Source organism: Mobula hypostoma, chromosome 24 (assembly GCF_963921235.1).
Source record: "Mobula hypostoma chromosome 24, sMobHyp1.1, whole genome shotgun sequence".
NCBI classification, from domain to species: Eukaryota; Metazoa; Chordata; class Chondrichthyes; order Myliobatiformes; family Myliobatidae; genus Mobula; species Mobula hypostoma.
The window spans coordinates 27984136-28004448 of NC_086120.1; the positions used below are offsets into that span (position 1 = coordinate 27984136).

At 42.9% G+C, this 20313-nt stretch overlaps 1 protein-coding gene across 1 annotated transcript in view; it reads left to right on the top strand.

Moving 5' to 3' along the window:
* Window positions 1–19805, top strand: part of LOC134337230 (beta-1,4-galactosyltransferase 2-like) — a 63910-nt gene extending 44105 nt beyond the window's left edge. The window contains exons 5-7 of the mRNA XM_063032070.1: window positions 4836–4958; window positions 11509–11613; window positions 14274–19805. Coding sequence (XP_062888140.1) covers window positions 4836–4958; window positions 11509–11613; window positions 14274–14409 — 364 coding nt within the window. The 3' untranslated portion in view covers window positions 14410–19805. The remainder of the gene's footprint in view (window positions 1–4835; window positions 4959–11508; window positions 11614–14273) is intronic.
* Window positions 19806–20313: the final 508 nt, after the last annotated feature.

Genomic DNA, 20313 nt, shown 5'->3' on the forward strand with positions numbered 1-20313 from the left:
TCATAATCTAATCTAATCTAATCGCCACGTTACCGTGGCAGTAATTGATGTTTCTGCTGCTGTTTCTATAACATGTTTTGTCTGGGGATAGATAGGTTGTTATCCTTATTCTCCCACCTGTTAGTTTTAATTGTTTTCTACCTCCCCAGCCTAGTTAGACCCATGTCTAGGTTTATGTCTAACTAGACACAGTACAGGACATGAACAGGCCCTGCGGCCCACAATGTTGTGCCAAACTAGCTAAAAAGTGAATCAAACCCCCTCCCCAAAAACTAATCCCTCCTACCTACACCATGCCCATATCTCTCCATCTTCCCTGTATTCATGTGCCTATCTAAACATCTCTTAAAAGCCTCTGATGTATTGGTCTCTACCATGGTACCAGGCAGCACATTCCCAGTATTTACCACTCTGAGTAAAAGAACTTGCCCCTCAGATCCCCTTTGAACCTACCCCCTCTCACCTTCAATGCATGCCATCTGGTATTAGACATTTCTCCCTGTCTACTCTATCTACGCCTCTCCTAATCTTATAAACCTCTATCAGACCTCCCCTCGGCCTCCATCGCTCCAGAGAAAACAGCCCAGGTCTGTCCAGCCTCTTGTGATAGCACATGCCCTCTAAACCAGGAAGATCCTGGAAAACCTCTTCTGCACCCTCCCCAAGGCCTCAGTGTCCTACCTATGCTGGGGGTGAACTGTGTGCAATACTCCAGATGTGGCCTAACCAGAGTTTCATAAAGTTGCAACATAACCTCTTGACTTTTGAACTCAGTGCCTCGACTAATTAAAGCAAGCATTACATAAGCTGTCTTAACCACCCTATCGGCGTGTGTAGCCACTATTAAGGATCTTGCTCTTAACTGTGTACTGTCTCCTTGCATTTGCCTTGCGTGGTGCAACACCTCACATTTGTCTGGGTTAAACTCCATCTGCCATTTCTCTGCCCATTATCTGGAACTGATCTGTAGCGGATTGTACTCCTTGCCAGTCTTCCACACCATCCACAACTCCACCAATCTTGGTATCATCTACAAAACTTTACTAACCCACCCACCCGCATTTTCATTCAGGTCTTCGATTAGGTTAGATTATGAGGACACGCAGTCCTCTTTTATTGTCATTTAGTAATGCATGCGTTAAGAAATGATACAATGTTTTTCCAGAATGATATCACAGAAACACATGACAAACCAACTTAAAAACTGACGAAAACCACATAATTATAACATATAGTTACAACAGTGCAAAGCAATACCGTAATTTGATAAGAACAGACCATGGTCATGGTAAAAGTCTCGAAGTCTCTCGAAAGTCCCATCATCTCATGCAGACGGTAAACCTCCAGTGCCGCCAACTTGCCGATGCAGCATCCCAGAAGCATCCGACCACAGTCCGACTCCGAGTCCGTCCGAAAACTCCGAGCCTCCGACCAGCTCTCCGACACCGAGCACCATCTCTGCCGAGCGTTTCGACCCCAGCCCTGGCAACAGGCAATAGGCAAAGCCAAGGATTTGGGGCCTTCCCCTCCGGAGATTCTCGATCGCACAGTAGCAGCGGCAGTGAAGCAGGCATTTCAGAAGTTTCTCCAGGTGTTCCTCCGTGCTTCTCACGTCTGTCTCCATCAAATCAGGATTGTGCACGGCCCCCTAGTTAACACATATCGATATCATTCGGAATGGCCGCGCGCGCTGCGTCGCGTCACCATCTTCTCCTCCCTCCGAACTAATCAGCTTTGTTGAATCTGCTAGGAGCAAAAGCTCCCAGCAGTGCGGAATTGCGGTTCATTGAAACAAGCAATGTGTCTACTATAGCAGGGCACAGCCACCAAGGTGTGGGTAGTGTATTAAGCTGCTTCACAGACGCCGAATAGAGAGGTGTTCAGAAACAGCCCTGAAGAACCTTGTCAGAATTTCTGATATTTACACTGAAGTGGAGCTAAATTAATACATGTGTTTTTATCAATAACCTTTCATCCTGTTGTATAATATCATGATTTTGCTGTACGTTTCTGTACAGATTTGTGTATTCAGTTAAAGCAGCTTTTACCCTTCCAAATATTATCAGTCTATTCCAAACAGTCTTGGCAATCAACTACCTTAAAGGCTGGTTTCCTTGGCCTTTCCTCTTTATGCCATTTGTGTTTACACAGCATCAGAATCCGGTTTATTATCACCGGCATGTGACGTGAAATTTGTTAACTAAGCAGCAGCAGTTCAATGCAATACATAATATAGCTGGGAGAAAAAAATACTAATAAATAAACAAGTAAGTCATTTACGTATATTGAGTAGATTTTTTTTTTAAATGTGCAAAAACAGAAATACTGTATATTTTAAAAAGTGAGGTTGTGTCCAAAGGTTCAATGTGCATTCAGGAATGGGATGGCAGAGGGGAAGAAGCTGTTCCTGAATCGCTGAGTGTGTGCCTTCAGGCTTCTATACCTCCTACCTGATGGTAACAGTGAGAAAAGGGCATGCCCTGGGTGCTGGAGGTCCTTAATAATGGACGCTGCCTTTCTGAGACACTGCTCCCCAAAGACGTCCCGGGCACTCTTCAGACTAGTGCCCAAGATGGAGCCAACTAGATTTACAACCTTCTGCAGCTTCTTTTGGTCCTGTGCAGTAGCCCCTCCATACCAGACAGTGATGCAGCCTGTCAGAATGCTCTCCACAGTACAACCATAGAAGTTTTTGAGTGTATTTGTTGATACGCCAAATCCCCTCAAATTCCCAATAATAGTTATAGCAGCATAAAGGAGTTGGTTGTGGACTACAAGAGGAATGGAGACAGGCTAAGCCCTATTGACATCAATGGATCTGGGGTTGAGAGGGTGAACAGCTTTGAGTTCCTCAGCATACACATCACTGAGGATCTCATATGGTCTGTACATACTGGGGCTGTGGTGAAAAAGGCACAACAGTGCCTCTTTCACCTCAGACAGCTGAAGAAATTTGGTATGGGCCCCCAAATCCTAAGAACTTTCTACAGGGGCACAACTGAGAGCATCCTGACTGGCTGCATCACGGCCTGGTATGGGAACTGTGCCTCCCTTAATTTCAGGACCCTGCAGAGAGTGGTGCGGACATCTGTAGTTGTGAACTTCCCACTATTTAGAACATTTACAAAGACAGGTGTGTAAAAAGGCCCGAAGGATCATTGGGCACCCGAGTCACCCCAACCACAAACTGTTCCAGCTGCTACCATCTGGGAAATGGTACCTCAGCATAAAAGCCAGGACCAACAGGCTCTGGGACAGTTTCTTCCACTAGACCATCAGACTGATTAACTCACGCTGATATGGGTGTATTTCTATGTTGTATTGTTGTACATACTGTTTCTTATAAATTACTATAAATTGCACATTTAGATGGAGACATAACGTGAAGATTTTTACTCATGTATATGAAAGATGTAAGTAATAAAGTCAATTCAATGAAACTAACCTACACTCAGTGGCCACTTTATTAGGTACCTCATGTAACTAATAAAGTGGCCACTGGCGTTCATGATCCACTGCTGCTGTAGCCCATCCACTTCAGGGTTCGATGTGTTGTGTGTTCAGAGATGCTCTTCTCCACACCACTGTTGTAACACGTGGTTATATGAGTTGCTGCCTCGTCCCTGTCAGCTTCAACTAGTCTGGCCATTCTGTGAGTTATTAACCATTAACCATTATAGTCATAGTCATACTTTATTGATCCTGGGGGAAATTGGTTTTCGTTACAGTTGCACCATAAATAATAAATAGTAATAGAACCATAAATAGTTAAATAGTAATATGTAAATTATGCCAGTAAATTATGAAATAAGTCCAGGACCAGCCTATTGGCTCAGGGTGTCTGACCCTCCAAGGGAGGAGTTGTAAAGTTTGATGGCCACAGGCAGGAATGACTTCCTATGATGCTCTGTGTTGCATCTCGGTGGAATAAGTCTCTGGCTGAATGTACTCCTGTGCCCACCCAGTACATTATGTAGTGGATGGGAGACATTGACCAAGATGGCATGCAACTTAGACAGCATCCTCTTTTCAGACACCACTGTGAGTTGCTGCCCCGTTCCTGTCAGCTTCAACTGGTCTGGCCATTCTCCACCGACTTCTCTCATTGACGAGGCATTTTTGCTGACAGAACTGCCACTCACTGGATTTTTTTTTTGTTTGTTTTTCACACCATTCTCTGTAAACTCGAGAGACTCTTGTGTGTGAAAATCCCAGGAGATCAGCAGTTTCTGAGATGCTTAAATCACCCTGAATGGCACCAACAATCATTCCACAGTCAAAATCACTTGCATCACATTTCTTCCCCATTCTAATGTGTGGTCTGAACAGCAATGAACTTCTTGACCATGTGTGCATGCCTTTATGCATTGAGTGGCTGCCACATGATTGACTGCTTAGATATTTGCATTAACAAGCAGGTGTAGCTAGGAAAGTGACCACTGAGACTATGTAAGGATAAAGTCAGGCTATCAAAAGCTGGACAAAGAGTTGTGTCGTTTTGAAGCATCTCGGAAAGGGTGAAGAGGTTTGGGGTCAAAATCCAGAACAGGCTGCTAATGGCATGGCCATCATTGGAGATGTAAAGCTAGTGACTTTGAAAATTATTGCTGAATCTTGTTGGAGTAAGGGAGAGAATGGAAGCGCCAAGGACTGTAAGTCAGTGAGACTTCCTGTTTAATCTTTCACTGCTCAGTCTACTCATTTATGAAAGATATTTCAATATCCAGGTGGACTTGGGTGTGCTTAGACTAGATTTGTTCCTGTTTCTCTGGCGGTTTTACACCATTTGCCATCGAACATTCATTTTTTCCTCTCCCTCCTCCTCCTCAATGCAGGTTACCATATACTGGCTATTTCGGAGGGATTGTAGCTTTTACCAAGGAGCAGTATTTGAAGATAAATGGTTTCTCCAATAATTATTGGGGCTGGGGAACTGAAGATGACGACACATTCATGAGGTAAGAATGAAGCAGGTGTCCATAGTTAAATATAGGAACAGGACACTGTTTGCCCAGTGGTCTTCTGTGTACTCTTGCTTTGGGTAATATCTTCTAATCATTTTTTCCATGTGTTAAACTTTAGACTGATGAAATTTAAGTTTAGTCAAAAACCTTTGCAGCAATCATAAACCTTGAACTTGAGCACTGACTTTAAAGACCAGGAAGCTTCTCTTGATGTGTTTTGAGCTAATAGGGGTGGGGTGCAGAGGATTCGCTGGCTGCTCGTTTTGGAGAACCAACTTTCTCCTTAGTGTTATGGGGGGGTGGGGCTGCAAAGAAAAGAGCCACCAGGACCATCGCAGAGGCTGCTGAGTGAGCCTCCAGATAATATAATAATATTTTATGTGATATGTGAGTGTATTATGTAAATTCGGATGGCGTTTGGTGTAGGTCGGGCCTTGCTGCAATGGCCATTGTGTGGCACTCCCCGAGAGCTGACACAGCAAAGATGCAGTACTCCCACGCTCCAGCCACTGCAGTACTGCAGCGCTCTTAGCAACACTGCAGCAGTAGTGCTAGGGGTGCCACACCACTGCAGTGGCTGGAGGTGGGGGTACTGCATCAGCTCTTGGGAAGTGCCACACAATGATCCATTGCAGCAAAGCCTTAATGATCGGGTCCTAGCCTCATTTCATATGGTGTGGAGCTCCAAGATATTGCTCCGTCCTCTCAGTGGGTTGCACTTCATCATTGGATCAGATGAGCGTGGGGTTAGTAAATTCACAGACGCCTCGGGGCGTGCATGAAGCACAAGTTGTGTTTCTGCCTTTTGCATGAAATGCGAATCTCAATTCTTCCGGAAAGGCATAGAAGGCTGGTGAGGCTGCGTCCACACTACGCTGGATAATTTTGAAAACGAAGCTTTTTCTCTTCGTTTTGACCCTCTGTCCACACTAAAACGGTGTTTTCATCCCCCGAAAACGGAGATTTTCAGAAACAGTCTCCAGAGTGAATAAATCTGAAAATACCTAATATCCGTTGCAGTGTGTACGGGGTAACCGGAGCTTTTTAAAATCGCTGTCATGACGTGCCGGAACAGATGGCGACAGCGCGGCATTTCATTGTTTTCTTCTTATTATTATTATTACTTTATTGTCGCCAAACAATTGATACTAGAGCGTACAATCGTACGCAGTGAGTAGAGCGTACACAGTGATATTTGATTCTGCGCTTCGCAGAACCTAACAATTTCAGAACAGACGGCAACGAGACTGAAGCCAGAAGAGTCAGAAATGTACTCACCAAATACTTTGACCCATAGCTTACTGAATAAATAAGTATACTCACTTTGCCCTGTTTTCTGTCCTTGCTTGTATGAAGGTAAGGACAGAAAACACCCTCTGCCACCTCCAGTTTAAATTCCATGCGGAATATTTTGGAGGATCAAGAACCAAGAACAAAGGTGGTTTACCTATTCATGCAAGTACTTCTCTGACAATAGATGTGTCACAGCCTAATGTAACATTGTATGGAAATACAAGATAACACTGATGCAGACATGATTTATACATTTAACAAGGTGCTTTATTAATGCAACAGAGTTGGTCAGTTTTTCAATGTTCGTCGTCAGCCGGGTCATACTGTCCGTGAACTCCCTGCCGGTTGCCTCCATACGCTCCAGTATTTGTTTCTGTTTTAGTTTTAAGTCCTCCTGTGCGAGAGCCAAGAGCAATTCCTTTTAAGTTTTGCTACTCTGTAACTGGACAAATGCGCACCAAGTATACCGTTTCATCTTCGCTTGTTTTCTGTGTGGCCTGCGCAAGACCCAGTAGGAGGAGATTCGCCCAAATATCCGTCTAATGTGGACAGAGATATTTTGAAAAACGCTTAGTGTGGACGCCTGTCGTTTTTACTCGAAACCGGCGTTTTCGAAATTATCGGGCGTAGTGTGGACGTAGCCTGAGACTACTAGAAGAAATGCAAAGCCACGGTCCCTTGTCCAGCTAATATTTATTCCTCAAACGGCGTTTATTAATACTGATTAGCTCCTCATTATCACGAGATTGTTTACACAGCATATTTGCATGAGCAGGTTGCAACGTTGCTTTAGGATAAACTTATGAAAGTACATTTAAAACAGATTGTATACTATGAAACTTTAAAGAAGAAGTTGAAAAGAATGCTTTTCACAACCTTTTTGCTTTGACTTGGGCTATGTCCACACTACGCCAGATAATTTTGAGAACGCCGGTTTCAAGTAAAAACGACAGGCGTACACACTAAGCGTTTTTCGAAATATCTCTGTCCACACTAACACGGATATTTGGGCGGATCTCCTGTACTGGGCAAGCGCAGGACAAACAGAAAACAAGTGAAGAGGAAATGGTATACTTAGTGCGCATTTGTCCAGTTACAGAGTAGAAAAACTTAAAAGGAATTGCTCTTGGCTCTCGCACAGGAGGACTTAAAACTAAAAAAAAAACAAATACTGGAGCGTATGGAGGCAACCGACAGGGAGTTCACAGACAGTATGACCCGGCTGATGACGAACATTGAAAATCTGACTAACTCTGCTGCATTAATAAAGCACCTTGTTAAATGTATAAAACATGACTGCATCAGTGTTATCTTCTATTTCCATACAATGTTCCATTAGGCTGTTACACATCTATTGTCAGAGAAGTACTTGCATAAATAGGTAAAGCACCTTCATACAAGCAAGGACAGAAAACAGGGCAAAATGAGTATACTTATTTATTCAGTAAGCTATGGGTCAAAGTATTTGGTGAGTACATTTCTAACTCTTCTGGTTTCAGTCTCGTTGCTGTCTGTTCTGAAATTGTTAGGTTCTGTGAAGCGCAGAATCAAATATCGCTGTGATGATTGTACGCTCTAGTATCAATTATTTGGCGACAATAAAATAGTGATAATAATAAGAAGAGGAAGAAGAAAACAATGAAATGCCGGGCTGCCGCCATCTGTTCCGGCACGTCATGACAGCGGTTTTAAAAAGCTCCGGTTACCCTGTATACACTGCAACGGATGTTAGGCATTTTCAGATCTATTCACTCTGGAGACTGTTTCTGAAAATCTCGGTTTTCAGGGGATGAAAACGCCATTTTAGTGTGGACAGAGAGTCAAAACGAAGAGAAAAAAGCTTCGTTTTCAAAATTATCCAGCGTAGTGTGGACGTAGCCTTGGTGTCTTACATCCTGTGATGTTCTCCTGACTTGTGGTTGCCTGTGCTTTGGGAAACAAGCTAGGCAACTTATCCAAAACAAGCTCCCACAATGTCATATGGAACAGATGGTAATTTTTAGCAGTATTAAATGATGATTGACTATCAGCTGGAGGGTGAACTCTCTTGCTACTCTCCAAATTAGTGTCATTGGATCATTTCCATCCTGCTAAGGGGCCAGACAGTTTGGCTGTCATCTCAACTGAAAAATCCATGAATGCAGAATTATCCATTCTTAGATTTTGTGTGCTTTTGAAGTATCAATGGAATCTCAGAATTATTCTAAATGTACTTCAGTGAGATCGTCCTTCATTAGTGGTGAGAAAAAGAGGAACTTATTGCATAGTAGAACAAAGAATTTTTATTCCCATTTAAGAACTGTTAAGACTGTCTTAAACCAGATTTTTTAAAATTGTGAATTACATTGAATTACACACACACACACAGTGCTGGAGGAAAGCAAGTCAGGCAGGGCATCTATGGAGGGGAATAAACAGTACACATTTTGGGCTTGAGACCCTTCATCGGGCCTGGAAAGGGAAGGAACAGAAGCCAGAGTAAGAAGGTAGGGTGAGGGGAAGGAGTACAATGTGGCAAGTGATAAGTGAAACCAGTTGAGGGGGAGGATAGGTAGGGTGAGGAAAAGGAGAAATAAACTAAAAAGATGGGAGGTGAAGGGCTGAACAAGGAGAAATCTGACAGGAAGAGGACAATGAACCATGGAAGAAAGGGAAGGAGAGCTGGCACCAGAGGAGGTGATGGGCAGGTGAAGGGGTGAGAGAGGAACCTGAATGGGGAATGGAAAAAGAGAGGGGGGGAAAATTACCAGAAGATACAGAAATCGATGTTCATGCCATCAGGTTGGAGGCTACCCAGGAGGTTGCTCCTTTAACCTGAGTGTGGTCTCATCACGCTGAAGGGTCTCAGCCCGAAATGTTGACTGTTTATCCCCGTCTGAGATGCTGCCTGACTTGCTGAGTTCCTCCAGCACTTTATGTGTGTGTGTGGCTCAAGATTTCAAGAATCTCTTTGTTTCTATAAGCTCAAGAAACATGTTTATCTCTATGAATAAAGTGTTCCTGCTTTTTAGACCCGGTGTTTGAGATAAACACAGTGACACAGTAAACACACTGTCTATGCAGGGCAGATGACAGGATTTAGTGACTAACACAGCAGAGTCCCGATTCCAGTGGCAGGAAAGTAGTCCATTGGATTAGGGAAACGATGGACAGCAATCCAGTAAGATTGGTAGCATCCATAGCAGGAGTTTTAATTACACTGGATGTGTGATTTTGGAGGTTGGACGACTCGATGTTAGTTTTAGAGGGTTTAATAAATGAAGGATGAGGGCAGTCCAGTAGAAGTTTTGGTTTTGAAAGCCTGTGATTTCTGGGAAAGCAAAGACATCTGTTGGGCAGGGGGATGAGAGAGGGCAACATCAAGAATCAGAATATTAATTAACTAGCTGTCAGCTGAGAGGGAAAACAGTTTCTGGGCTTAGAACGAATGGTAGGGTGTTTGAAGGAATTTCTGTGAGGCGTTGAACCATTATGAGGTGGGTGTGGGCACAGAAACCCAGCAAGGTGCTGAGCTGGTCCCTGCTGGGTGTGCCAAAAGCACCCCTGGGGCCACACCCTGTGGCCGGTAGTTCCCACCTGTCCCTTGCTGGGAACATCACCTTCAAAACCTCTGTTTCATGACAAACCTGGGAATGGATGCAGCAGTGAACAAATGCAGAAACAATGAGAATTTACTGTATTTGTTATAGGCAATGTTGAGGCTTATGGCAGAATCATTCTATGTCTCCTGTTCCCATTTTCATCTGAAAAGCTCACTGAGGAATCTGCTCTTTTTTTTCCACTTTTCACCTTGCTTTCTTCTTTGTTCCCCAACTCATCAGTCATCTGTCACCAGTCTTCTGTACCCACACTCCACCTCCAGCTCACAACCCTAGCTGCTTTCTCACTCTTCTCCATGTCCCCCCCCACATCCACCTCTCTATTACCTGTTCTGAACCCCTGCCTTGTACAATTCCCCCGCTGCTGTTTCTCACTTCCCCCATCCCAGCCTTGTTCTTTTGCCCATTCCCAGTCACCTCGTATCTGTCACTCCCTCGCTGTCCATTTCATTCAAACCCAGCCCCTCTAACAGTCTCACTCCTGACCCTCTCTGACTCCCAATGCTGTCCAGACTCACTCAGCCCCAGCTCCCATATCTCATGCCCATTGCACCATTCCCCATCTCAGCTCAATGCCATCCTTCCCAACCTCCATTCTCTCACTTTCTCCCCAATACCCAATAGCCTTGCTTCTCCTCTTTCGTATTGCCTTGCTCCACACTTTCATCCTCACTGCCATCTCCACTTCAATCTCTACACACAGAGGCCATTTTATTAAATACACCTCATTAATGCAAATATCTAATCAGCCAATCATGTGCCAGCAGCTTAGTGCATAAAAGCATGCAGACATGGTCAAGAGGTTCATTTTGATGTTCAGACCAAACATGGAAGAAATGTGATCTAAGTGACTTTGACTGTGGTATGTTTGTTGGTGCTAGACAGAATGGCTTGAGTAACTCAGAAACCGCTGATCTCCTATGATTCTTCATGCACAACAGTCTCTAGAGTTTACAGAAAATGGTGCGTAAAATAAAAAAACATCCAGTGAGCAGCAGTTCTGTGTGCAAAAAGGCCTTGTTAATGAGAGAGGTCAAAGGAGAATGGCCAGACTAGTTCAAGCTGACAGGAAGGTCACAGTAACATAAGCAACCAGATCTTACAACAGTGTGTGCAGAAGAGCATCTCTGAATGCCCACCATATCAAACCTTGAAGTGGAAGGGCTACAGCAGCAGAAGACCTTCAACATACACTCAGTGACCAGTTCATTAGGTACATTATGAACTTAACTGTAATCTTCCTTTACCTAATAGTGGCATTTGTACCTTCAGCTGTTTGGTTATCCATGGTTTCCATTTCTCTCCCACTGTCTCCTAGGCTCCTCATGTTCCTCTATTTTTAGGACTTGCCGTGAAAAGTCAAAACTATTTGGGAACTTTTTTAGTCACTTTTTATTATATCCTTTGTTAGTTCATACTTGTGTTTGAATACATTGCTGTTCACTCTCTTTTTTTGCATTCCTTCCCTGAACCTTTCGACTGCTCTTACTCCTTTTAAAGGTTGCCTCTCTTTCTCCGTGTGTTGTTTGGTAAGAGATCTTGTTTGAAAATTACAAAACATTCCAGGAGCAATTAATGTCCTTAGTAAAACAAGATTGTAAGTTGTGCTTATCAAACCTTCCGTTAAGGAAATGACTTGTTCTAAATCACAGAGTGAAACTGAATGGCATGACTGTTGACCGGCCTGAGAGCAACATTGCAAGAACCAAAATGATACGACATGAAAGAGACAAAGGAAACGAGGTCAATGAGAAAAAGTGAGTCAGTGGCTGTCATTTTTGAACGGCGGTATTAAAATAAAATTATATCAAATATCAAATATTATCTTGCTTATAAAGGGATCGTTCAAATTGTGTGGTTATTAGGACTTGTGACTTGGAAATAACAGGTTAATGAGTTATTTCTCTTCCCAGAGGGTTACCAAATCATTAAATTTCTCTGCCACGGAGAGCTGTGGAGGGAGTTACTGAGCACATTTAAGGCAGAAATAAGCTTGCATTTTCTTTATTGGGAGGTGGGGGGTTTTGAGGAACAGCTAAAACAATGGAGCTGAGAACAGACCATATTTGCCATGTTCTAACTGAACACCAGAAAAGGGATAAAGGGGCCACAAGTCTCCCTCCCATTTCTTGTGCTCTTTTATGGGAGGAAATGAAAGAAAATAGTGGTTGGGTTGAGATGGAGAATCAGCATGCTATTGACAAGGCTAGTGTGTGTGTGTGCGCGGGCGCCCTTAACTCCTGGTGGAGTTGTTGGAGTGCCATCATGACTTGCTTTTCTTTTTGATGTGTTCATTGTACGGCGTGTCTTCGGCATCTGAAACCTGGCGAAACCCATCCCTCTCCAGGATTTTATTTTTTTTTTTTTAGCGAGGTTGACACTCAACCCAGTTTGTTAGCTCAACACTCAACTCAGGCATGGATGGAGAGCGTGCAAGGGAGCTGGCCAGATTCGAACTCGGGACCTCTCGCTGATGCCACTATGCCACCAGCTGGCCTGTCTAGTCTACTCTATTCCCTCTTAAATGCTAATTATGTTTTCATCATCTTTGCAGGCAGTGAATTCCAGATCGTAAATTTTTTCTTTTTTAAAAAAATAAAGCTTTTCCTGGCATCCCCCTTGAATTTTGTCCAGCATTTTTAATTGGATACCTATTCTTTGATTCATGAGCAGAGAGAACTATTTATTCCTTCTAGCTGGGTCAGTCATGACGTGGTGCATTTTTGTTAAGTTTCCTCTCAACTTTCTTTGCTGCAAGAGCAGCAATCCCAGCTTCTCCAGACTACCTCAGTAGCTGAAATTCATTTCTAATACTCTTATAGATATTCCTCATCTGAAAGTTCTCAAGCCAATCTAATATGAATTAAGACTAAAGCCTGTCACAAGCCTTGTGGCCCATCAGGCCAGTGTTTATGCTGGTTTCCGTGGCGTGAGGCAGACTGAGAGTACAAGACTCCCCTCCCCCCCCCTCACAGATAGGACGCCAGTCTATCGCGAGGTTACAAGGTTAACCCCCAGCATTTTTGCCGGTACCCATTCTCAGCTGGGTTGACTGGAGCATTATGTGGTTAAGTGCCTTGCTCAAGGACACACACGCTGCCTCGGCTGAGGCTGGAACCCACAACCTTCAGATCACTAGACCAACGCCCTAACCACTTGGCCGCATGCCACAATCTAATATGGAGAAAGAGGTTATTGTAGTCGAGGGACTTTATGTTCTTGTGTGTTATCTGCACACCATGTTGAGGGGGGGGGATCATAAAGTACAGCAGGATGGGAACTTTAGCATATTCTATTTGCTACTCTCTTGAACAAAAGAGACTTGCTGGGTTCTGCCCACTGATCCACTAGGAAATTAAACACTCAGCAGCTCGGTTACAATAATCTTTTGGCTAAATGGATTAACATACAGTAGTTGCTTCTTAATATCTCAAGCTGCTACTTGGCAGAAAGGAACATGCTGATTGAGCTGGTGTTGGGGATACAAAGTCCCTTTACGTAGTGGGGGAAGGAGGGGAAGATGGCAACCCCCCCCCCGCCCCCCGAACCATTGATAGTACTGAATTGATGAGGCAGATGCTGAAAGGCTGTTTTCCCTTTTTATTGTAGTCCAGAACAAGGAGATGAGGGGTCATCCATTTAGAATAGAGGTTTAAAAGAAAATCTTCCTGAATGTTGAGAATGACTCTCTACAACACCCCATCCCCCACCCTGAGAGAGATGTGAGTGCTCAAATGTTGTGCATTTTGAAAATGCGAACCAATAAGCTTAAAGACAATTAAGGGAAGCAAGCAATCTGGGGAATGGATTCGAAAATTGAAGAGAGGATTTGCCATGATAGGGCAGCATATCGGTGTAGTGGTTAGCACAATGTTTCACAGTACCAGCGATACAGGTTCAATTCCCTCCACTGCCTGTAAGTAGTTTGTACCTTCTCCCGTGACCGCGTGGGTTTCCTCCGGGTGCTCCGGTTTCCTCCCACAGTACCGGTTGGTAGGTTAATTGGCCATTGTAAATTGTCCTGTGATTAGGCCGGGGTTAAATCGGGTGTTGCTGGGCAGTGTAGCTCAAGGGGCTGGAAGGGCCTGTCCTACACTGGATCTCAATTTTTTTTTAAATTAAAAATAAATCATTCCTGTAATGATCTTGCTGAATGCTACCTACTACTCTTTGTATTATGAAGCAATGAGTTGGGTTAAGAAACATTACCGAACAAAAGTACAATGAGACTAAATACCGGATTGGGAAATGTGGTTTGAGGAATAATAGGATGGATGTGAAAGAGACTGGGGTAAAAGTAATGTTTCAGGATTTTTCAATTCGGGGCACCAGGTTAACAATGCACAGAGCAGCCTAAATCATGTCTTAATACAAGATTCAATATCAGTGTCTTAACTAACTTTTTCTGTTTTTCCAGTTATGTTGTTTATAACAGGATGAAATTCACAAGGCACCATGATGGCTACAAATCCCTTAAATATTCAGTCATCAAAATAGAAAAAACCCAACTTTTCACGAAGATTACAGTCGATATTGGAAAACCTCCATCGTAGAGAAGTGGAAGAGTGCCTTTACCACCACCATTACGAGTGGAATTAACCAAAGAAGAGTGTGTGTGTGTGTGTGTGTGTGTGTGTGTGTGTGCGCGCGCGTGTGTGTGTATACGCTGCCTCGGACCACTGTTCAGACACTTAAACACACGAATGACACACATGCTAAATGACTCGAGTCTCCTCACTTTAAAGGAAGTGATCCATCGTCTCTTGCTTCTGTAGATATGGGGGAAGAGGCTATTAAAATGTGTCTGCCACAACCTTTTCTTGAGCAGAGAGAGGGCTCCCTAATGCTGCTCAATAATGAAAATAGCAAGAGGTTGTGAATGAGCTCTTGCTCTTGACTCAGTGATATCTTGCATTGATTCTGTCATTCATTTTTCAAGTATTTTTCACCTTTAGTTTGGATATAAAGGGGTGGGATCTGTTGGATTGTAGGATTCAAGGAGGATGACGACTTGCAGGTAACATTCTCTCATTTGCAGTTCCTTCTCCACCTTTATCTGGCTAGTAACCAAGTCTAAAGAGGAGGGATGAGAGTTCCTTGGTCCCTCTTGGACTCTATCAACTCTTGGGAATGGCCCGTGTTTTATTTTGCTGATTCATTACTTTTATTTTTCCTGGGTGACGTTAAGCTCATTGTTGACATGTGGGATGGTTCTGCTGATGATGGGGAGCAGAGGTCTATTGCAGTTTGTACAGGTTGACTCCACCCACTTCCTCACACCCACCCCCACCACCACCACTAAGACCACAGTCACACATCCCATCACCCATGTCCAAAGTGACCTTGACTGTTGCATCCGTCATGCTGGCACTCAGTTCTCTGTCAATTTGCAGAGGCCCTGTCTCTTTAAAGGTGCTGATCAATGTGGAGTAATATTCCTTTGGCACTGGTTACCCTGTTGCTCTTCACAGAAGTGCCCGTTTGTAGCATGTGATATTCAAGATCAGTGTAATCCAATAATAGTAGATTCAAGTCTCAGCTCAGAAGTTGAGATATGGGCTGTCCAATCAGAATTGAGGGGGGGAAGACCTGGCTGGAATTTCTCTCGTTGTAGAGACAAGGTTACTCAGACACACAATCGACCTTAACCATCTCTGTACTGAGCCTGCATTGAATCTGTGATCTTACGTAGCTTTCAGACTCAGTCTTCCACTGAGCAGAGTTGTTATCAGATGAGCACCTCGAAATGAACACTATGTGTTCTCCAACTTTATATTCCATGTTTACAAGGCATTCTGTAAATTCCATAATCATGATAGTTGACCAACTGAATTTCTGCTTTGCATCCTCTTTAACGTCCTACAATTTATGTTTGAAATATTTGCCACTACAGCTACACTATTTAACTGGGATAGGGAGAGGTGATTAAAGACTGAAATCTTTTTAATCCTCCAAATAGAGTGTCCATCCATGTTCCTGGAGCAACGTTGTTCACATTACTTCCAGTCAATGGCAGTGATGAAAAGCTCATTGAAAGCATGCTGACCATTGTGCAACGTCTCTTGCTTTTGAGTTGCTGAACTGTTCGTAACTTTTTTTTTAAAAAAAAAGCAACAGTTGTAAATGAACCAAAGATAACTCTGCAAAAATGTATAAATTAAACTTATTTGTAAAATGGAATGATATTTATTTAAATGTACAGCAGAGCGAGAAAACAAACTCTGCAGGTTTTATGGCGATTGTATTATGAATGATATGGGAGATGTGTGAAATATATTTTTAATGGACTGTTGATTATTTTATTTCTTTGTAGTTTTATTGGTTCCAAGTTCTGAGAAAATATGACTCAGATTTTGCCCTGACTGAAGTAATATTCATCCACATATGCGGCAACCTCTGATTCTCATTTTTCTAACTCCACTTGCCCTGTGGCCTCAGTTGTTCAATCCGGCAAGTAGCTGGGCCACCTAGATTGAGAAAGGTCAACCTCCAGTTCCCAGTGCTTGCTGAAGCAAGGAGTATAAGGGACACTGCAGATGTCCTCTGGTGCAGGGGAAGAAATGTTGTTCTTCTGAAAGCTCCGAAGTTTCCGGCTTCCATTTAAATTCTTGTTAAAACATTGACTAAAACTTGTTTTCACCACCACATCTTTACTTCGCAAACGTTTTCCAAAACCACATGGCTTCCAATTGAAATTCCATCTTTCATGTTTCAGGTGCACTGGGATTTAGAGGTATGTTCATGATGTTCAACGTTCTTGAATCATTGTTCTCAATCTCCTCTTACTCTTTCACTGACTCTTTCTGTCTCAAGGTGTCCCTAGACTACTACCTCCGTTGGCACGTTTGATGATTCAGGCAAGGATGTTTTTTCATTCCTTTCAGTGATCAAAGATTGCATACCTAGCAATGTGGATTTACCCCTCCCTTCAATAGTGAAAGCCCTTGATGGAGTGTATGTGGAGAGGATGTTTCCTATGATGGGAGAGTCTAAGATCGAAGAATACAGACTCAGAATAGAGGGGCATCCTTTTGGAACACAGATGAGGAGGAATTTCTTTAGCCAGAGAGTGGTGAGTCTGTGGAATTCGTTGCCACAGGCAGCTGTAGAGGCCAAGACTTGATATATATTTAAGGCAGAGGTAGATAGATTCTTGATTGGTCAGAGCATGAAGGGAGAAGGCAGGAGATTGAAGCTGAGAGGAAAAATGGATCAGCCATGATGAAATGGTGGAGCAGACTTGATGGGCCAAATTCTGCTCCTATATTTTACAGCCTTATCTATTCATTGCTAACTATTGTTTTGATATTGATGTTCAATGGTTCTATTTAATATCAGAGAATGTATACAACCTGAAATTCTTACTCTTCGTAGACATCCACAAAACAGAAGAAAAACCCCAAAGGATGAATAACAGAAAAAAGTAGAACCCCGAAGACCCCCACACACACAACAGGCAGCAGAAAGCATCAGCCACCACCACCACCTACCCACCACGCAAACTATAGCAAAGCCCCCAAAGAGTTTGTGATCTGGTCCTTCAAACACCACCGTTTGTCCTAACAGTTTAACATCCTCCAGGCTCCCTGTCTCACTTATCGGGGGTGGGTGGGGGGGGGGGAGAAAGAGTTATCATTCCTGTCGCCTCAAGAGGGGAAGCCGACAGCTTGCTGTTTCGATGTTAGTCTGCAGCACCACAGTTATTTTGAGTTTGCCCCAACTCGAGAATCGGGAACAAACTCTCACCATAGAGAGCGCGATCACTCAAGTGCAGAGGCCTCTGATGGCCACACCCACTCTCATGGTGTTACAATCTCCCTAGTGTTCCATTAATTTCTCACTGCCTTTACCCTCTCTCTAACCTACCCCTTCTGAATTGGGAGTACTCCACTCACTAAGGACCAACTCCAACATTGTCTCCAATGCTGCTGAGGAAAGTGGCATTGACCTCTGCCTCAGAGTTGGATGGAAATCCTCTGAAGCTTCTTTATGGCTCCCTCTTAAAGATGATCAGACACTGACTTAATTTCCTCTGGAGAATAATAGCCTTTGGCTCTGTACATCTCCGATCCTGGGGGCCCCTTTCTACCTTCTCCAAAGATCCATGAAAAAGACTTGTCTAGCAGAACATTTCAGCCAGTTTTTGTTCCCAGAAACGGGCTGGCTGGTGGTGTAGTGGGATTAGCACTGGACTTTGAGGGCTGAGTTCAAATCCAGCCGGGTCCCAACCTGGGCAGCAGCAGTATCTGTGCAGAAGAAAGACCTGGCAATCTACTTCTGTATCTTGCCACGAAAACTATACTAACCATAGGGTCAGCGGAGTCGATGGCATTCAACAACAGGAACATGCTGCCAAAGGGTTTCGACCCGAAAAGTCAACTATACTCTTTTCCTACATGCTGCATGGCCTGCTGAGTTCCTCCAGTGTCTTGTGTGTGTTGTGTGTTTTGCTCTGATTTTCTCTTGTTTGTGATGGGGAACAATGCTGTTGGAGGAGATTGAAACACTTTCAATCACCCAATAACAAGATCCAGTGGAGTTGGTAAATGCAAGGTAAATTTTCCATTAGCTTGCTCCAGTCTAATTTCCTACTCATGACTTCCTTTTCTGTCTTTCCATCTTTTGGCTTCGAGTGGTGAGAATATAATACCAAAATGGGGATGCTTTTGTATTAGCCTGGGAATGTCCAAATGAGTTTAACAAGAGGGACTTTGAATATTCTGTAAATTTCTATTGGATTGGTCTGTACTGCCATTTAAATCCTGCAGCTTGCCAATTCTGTCCAATTTAAGAAATTCTGGAAATATTGAGTAGCACACGCAAAATGCTGGAGGAACTCAAAGTCAGGCAGCATCTATGGAAGGGAATAAACAGTTGACATATCGGCCAAGACCCTTCAGTAGTTCTGCATATGATATATTATTCTATGCTTTCATCATTGGATTACTTACAAAGTAATTGATGCATTTTAGGCATTTCTACCTAGGATTATGGAAAAATATGGTTTCAAAACTCCATCATTAAATTTGAGGGAGCCTTACAAAATAGAGGAATAAAATGAAAAAAGTATTGGAAATAGTCCAGAGGTCGGGCATCAACTCTGGAGAGAGAACCAGGGTTTCAGTTCAATGATCGTCCATTAGAATAGGGAAGAATTAGAACTGACATTGGCTGGAATTGCAGGGGAAGATGTGTAATCATGCATGGGGGAGGTCAGTGATGGAGTGGGGGTACAAGTAGTTGGGACAGGTAGTGTTGGCTGAAAAAGGGGAGTGAAAACTATTTATTAATGCGGGAGGCATAAGATGAATGGAATTTGAAATGCCATAAGAAGGAGAGAAAACTGAATGAAAACTGGAATTGACGACCATCAGAATTTGCTGAATCCAGAATTGAGTCCTGAAAGTTGTAACGTGCTAAGCTGGAGGATGAGGTGCTTTCCTTGACCTAATGTTGGAGCTTTATTTGAAAAGTGTTAGAGGTCAAAGGTAGATCAGAGAATTAAAATGAGAGGAAAGTGCAAGTTCAAGATAAATCTTGCAGTCCTAATGATCTGCAAACAGCACAAAAGAAGATCACACACCAAGAATTTAATTCAGTATACTAAACGGGAAGTTGTACTGAAAAGGAACTTGGCTGAAAGCAGCTTTTTGGGTCTCTAAGTGACAGTAATGAAATAAAAGAGCAGGTGATGTAATTTAATTTGTTTTTGCATAAAAGAGCTACAATGTTTGGGGTTTGCTAAATGGTCAAAGTTTTCCATATAGCATGTTGTTAAAATCAATATTACTACACTCTTTGGAATTAAACAAGATCTGCAATGTTTGGGGTTTGCTACAGTCAAAGTTTTTCCATATAGCATGTTGTTCTTTAAATCAATATTACTACACTCATTTTGGAATTAAACTTGAAATGCGCAATAAAAAAAACAAAGTGCTGGAAACATTCAGCAAGTGTTGAACTGAGTAATGTCTGCATAGAACATACATTACATTTGGTATCACATTTGTTTTGGGATTTCTGAGTTAACTGTCCACCAGTAGAGGTCCTGAGTATGCAAGTCCCCCATATTAGCCTTTGAGAGAGTTTGCACTATAATGGATATGAATCATGTGTTTTTATGAATAATGAAAATATTCTTTTATTCTGACTGATGAAAGACAAGTTGCCCTTTACTGAGGAAATGTTTTCAAAGAGAGTTTAATTTAAATTTGATGAACAATGAATTTTCTGCATTAAACTTGCAATTAAACAGGTCAGGAACTCTTAAGTGGAAAGATTTTAATGAGTTTACAGAACATAGTGCACAACGTGGGAAAGGGCATTGGTGGGGGCTAGCTGATGCTTGCAACTGATGCCAACCCAATGCATACTAAAGTAATTTCCTCCTCACAAGGCAGAAACTTCTTGTATTTAGAAACCACAGCCCACACTGGCAAAAATGTTGAAAGGAATAT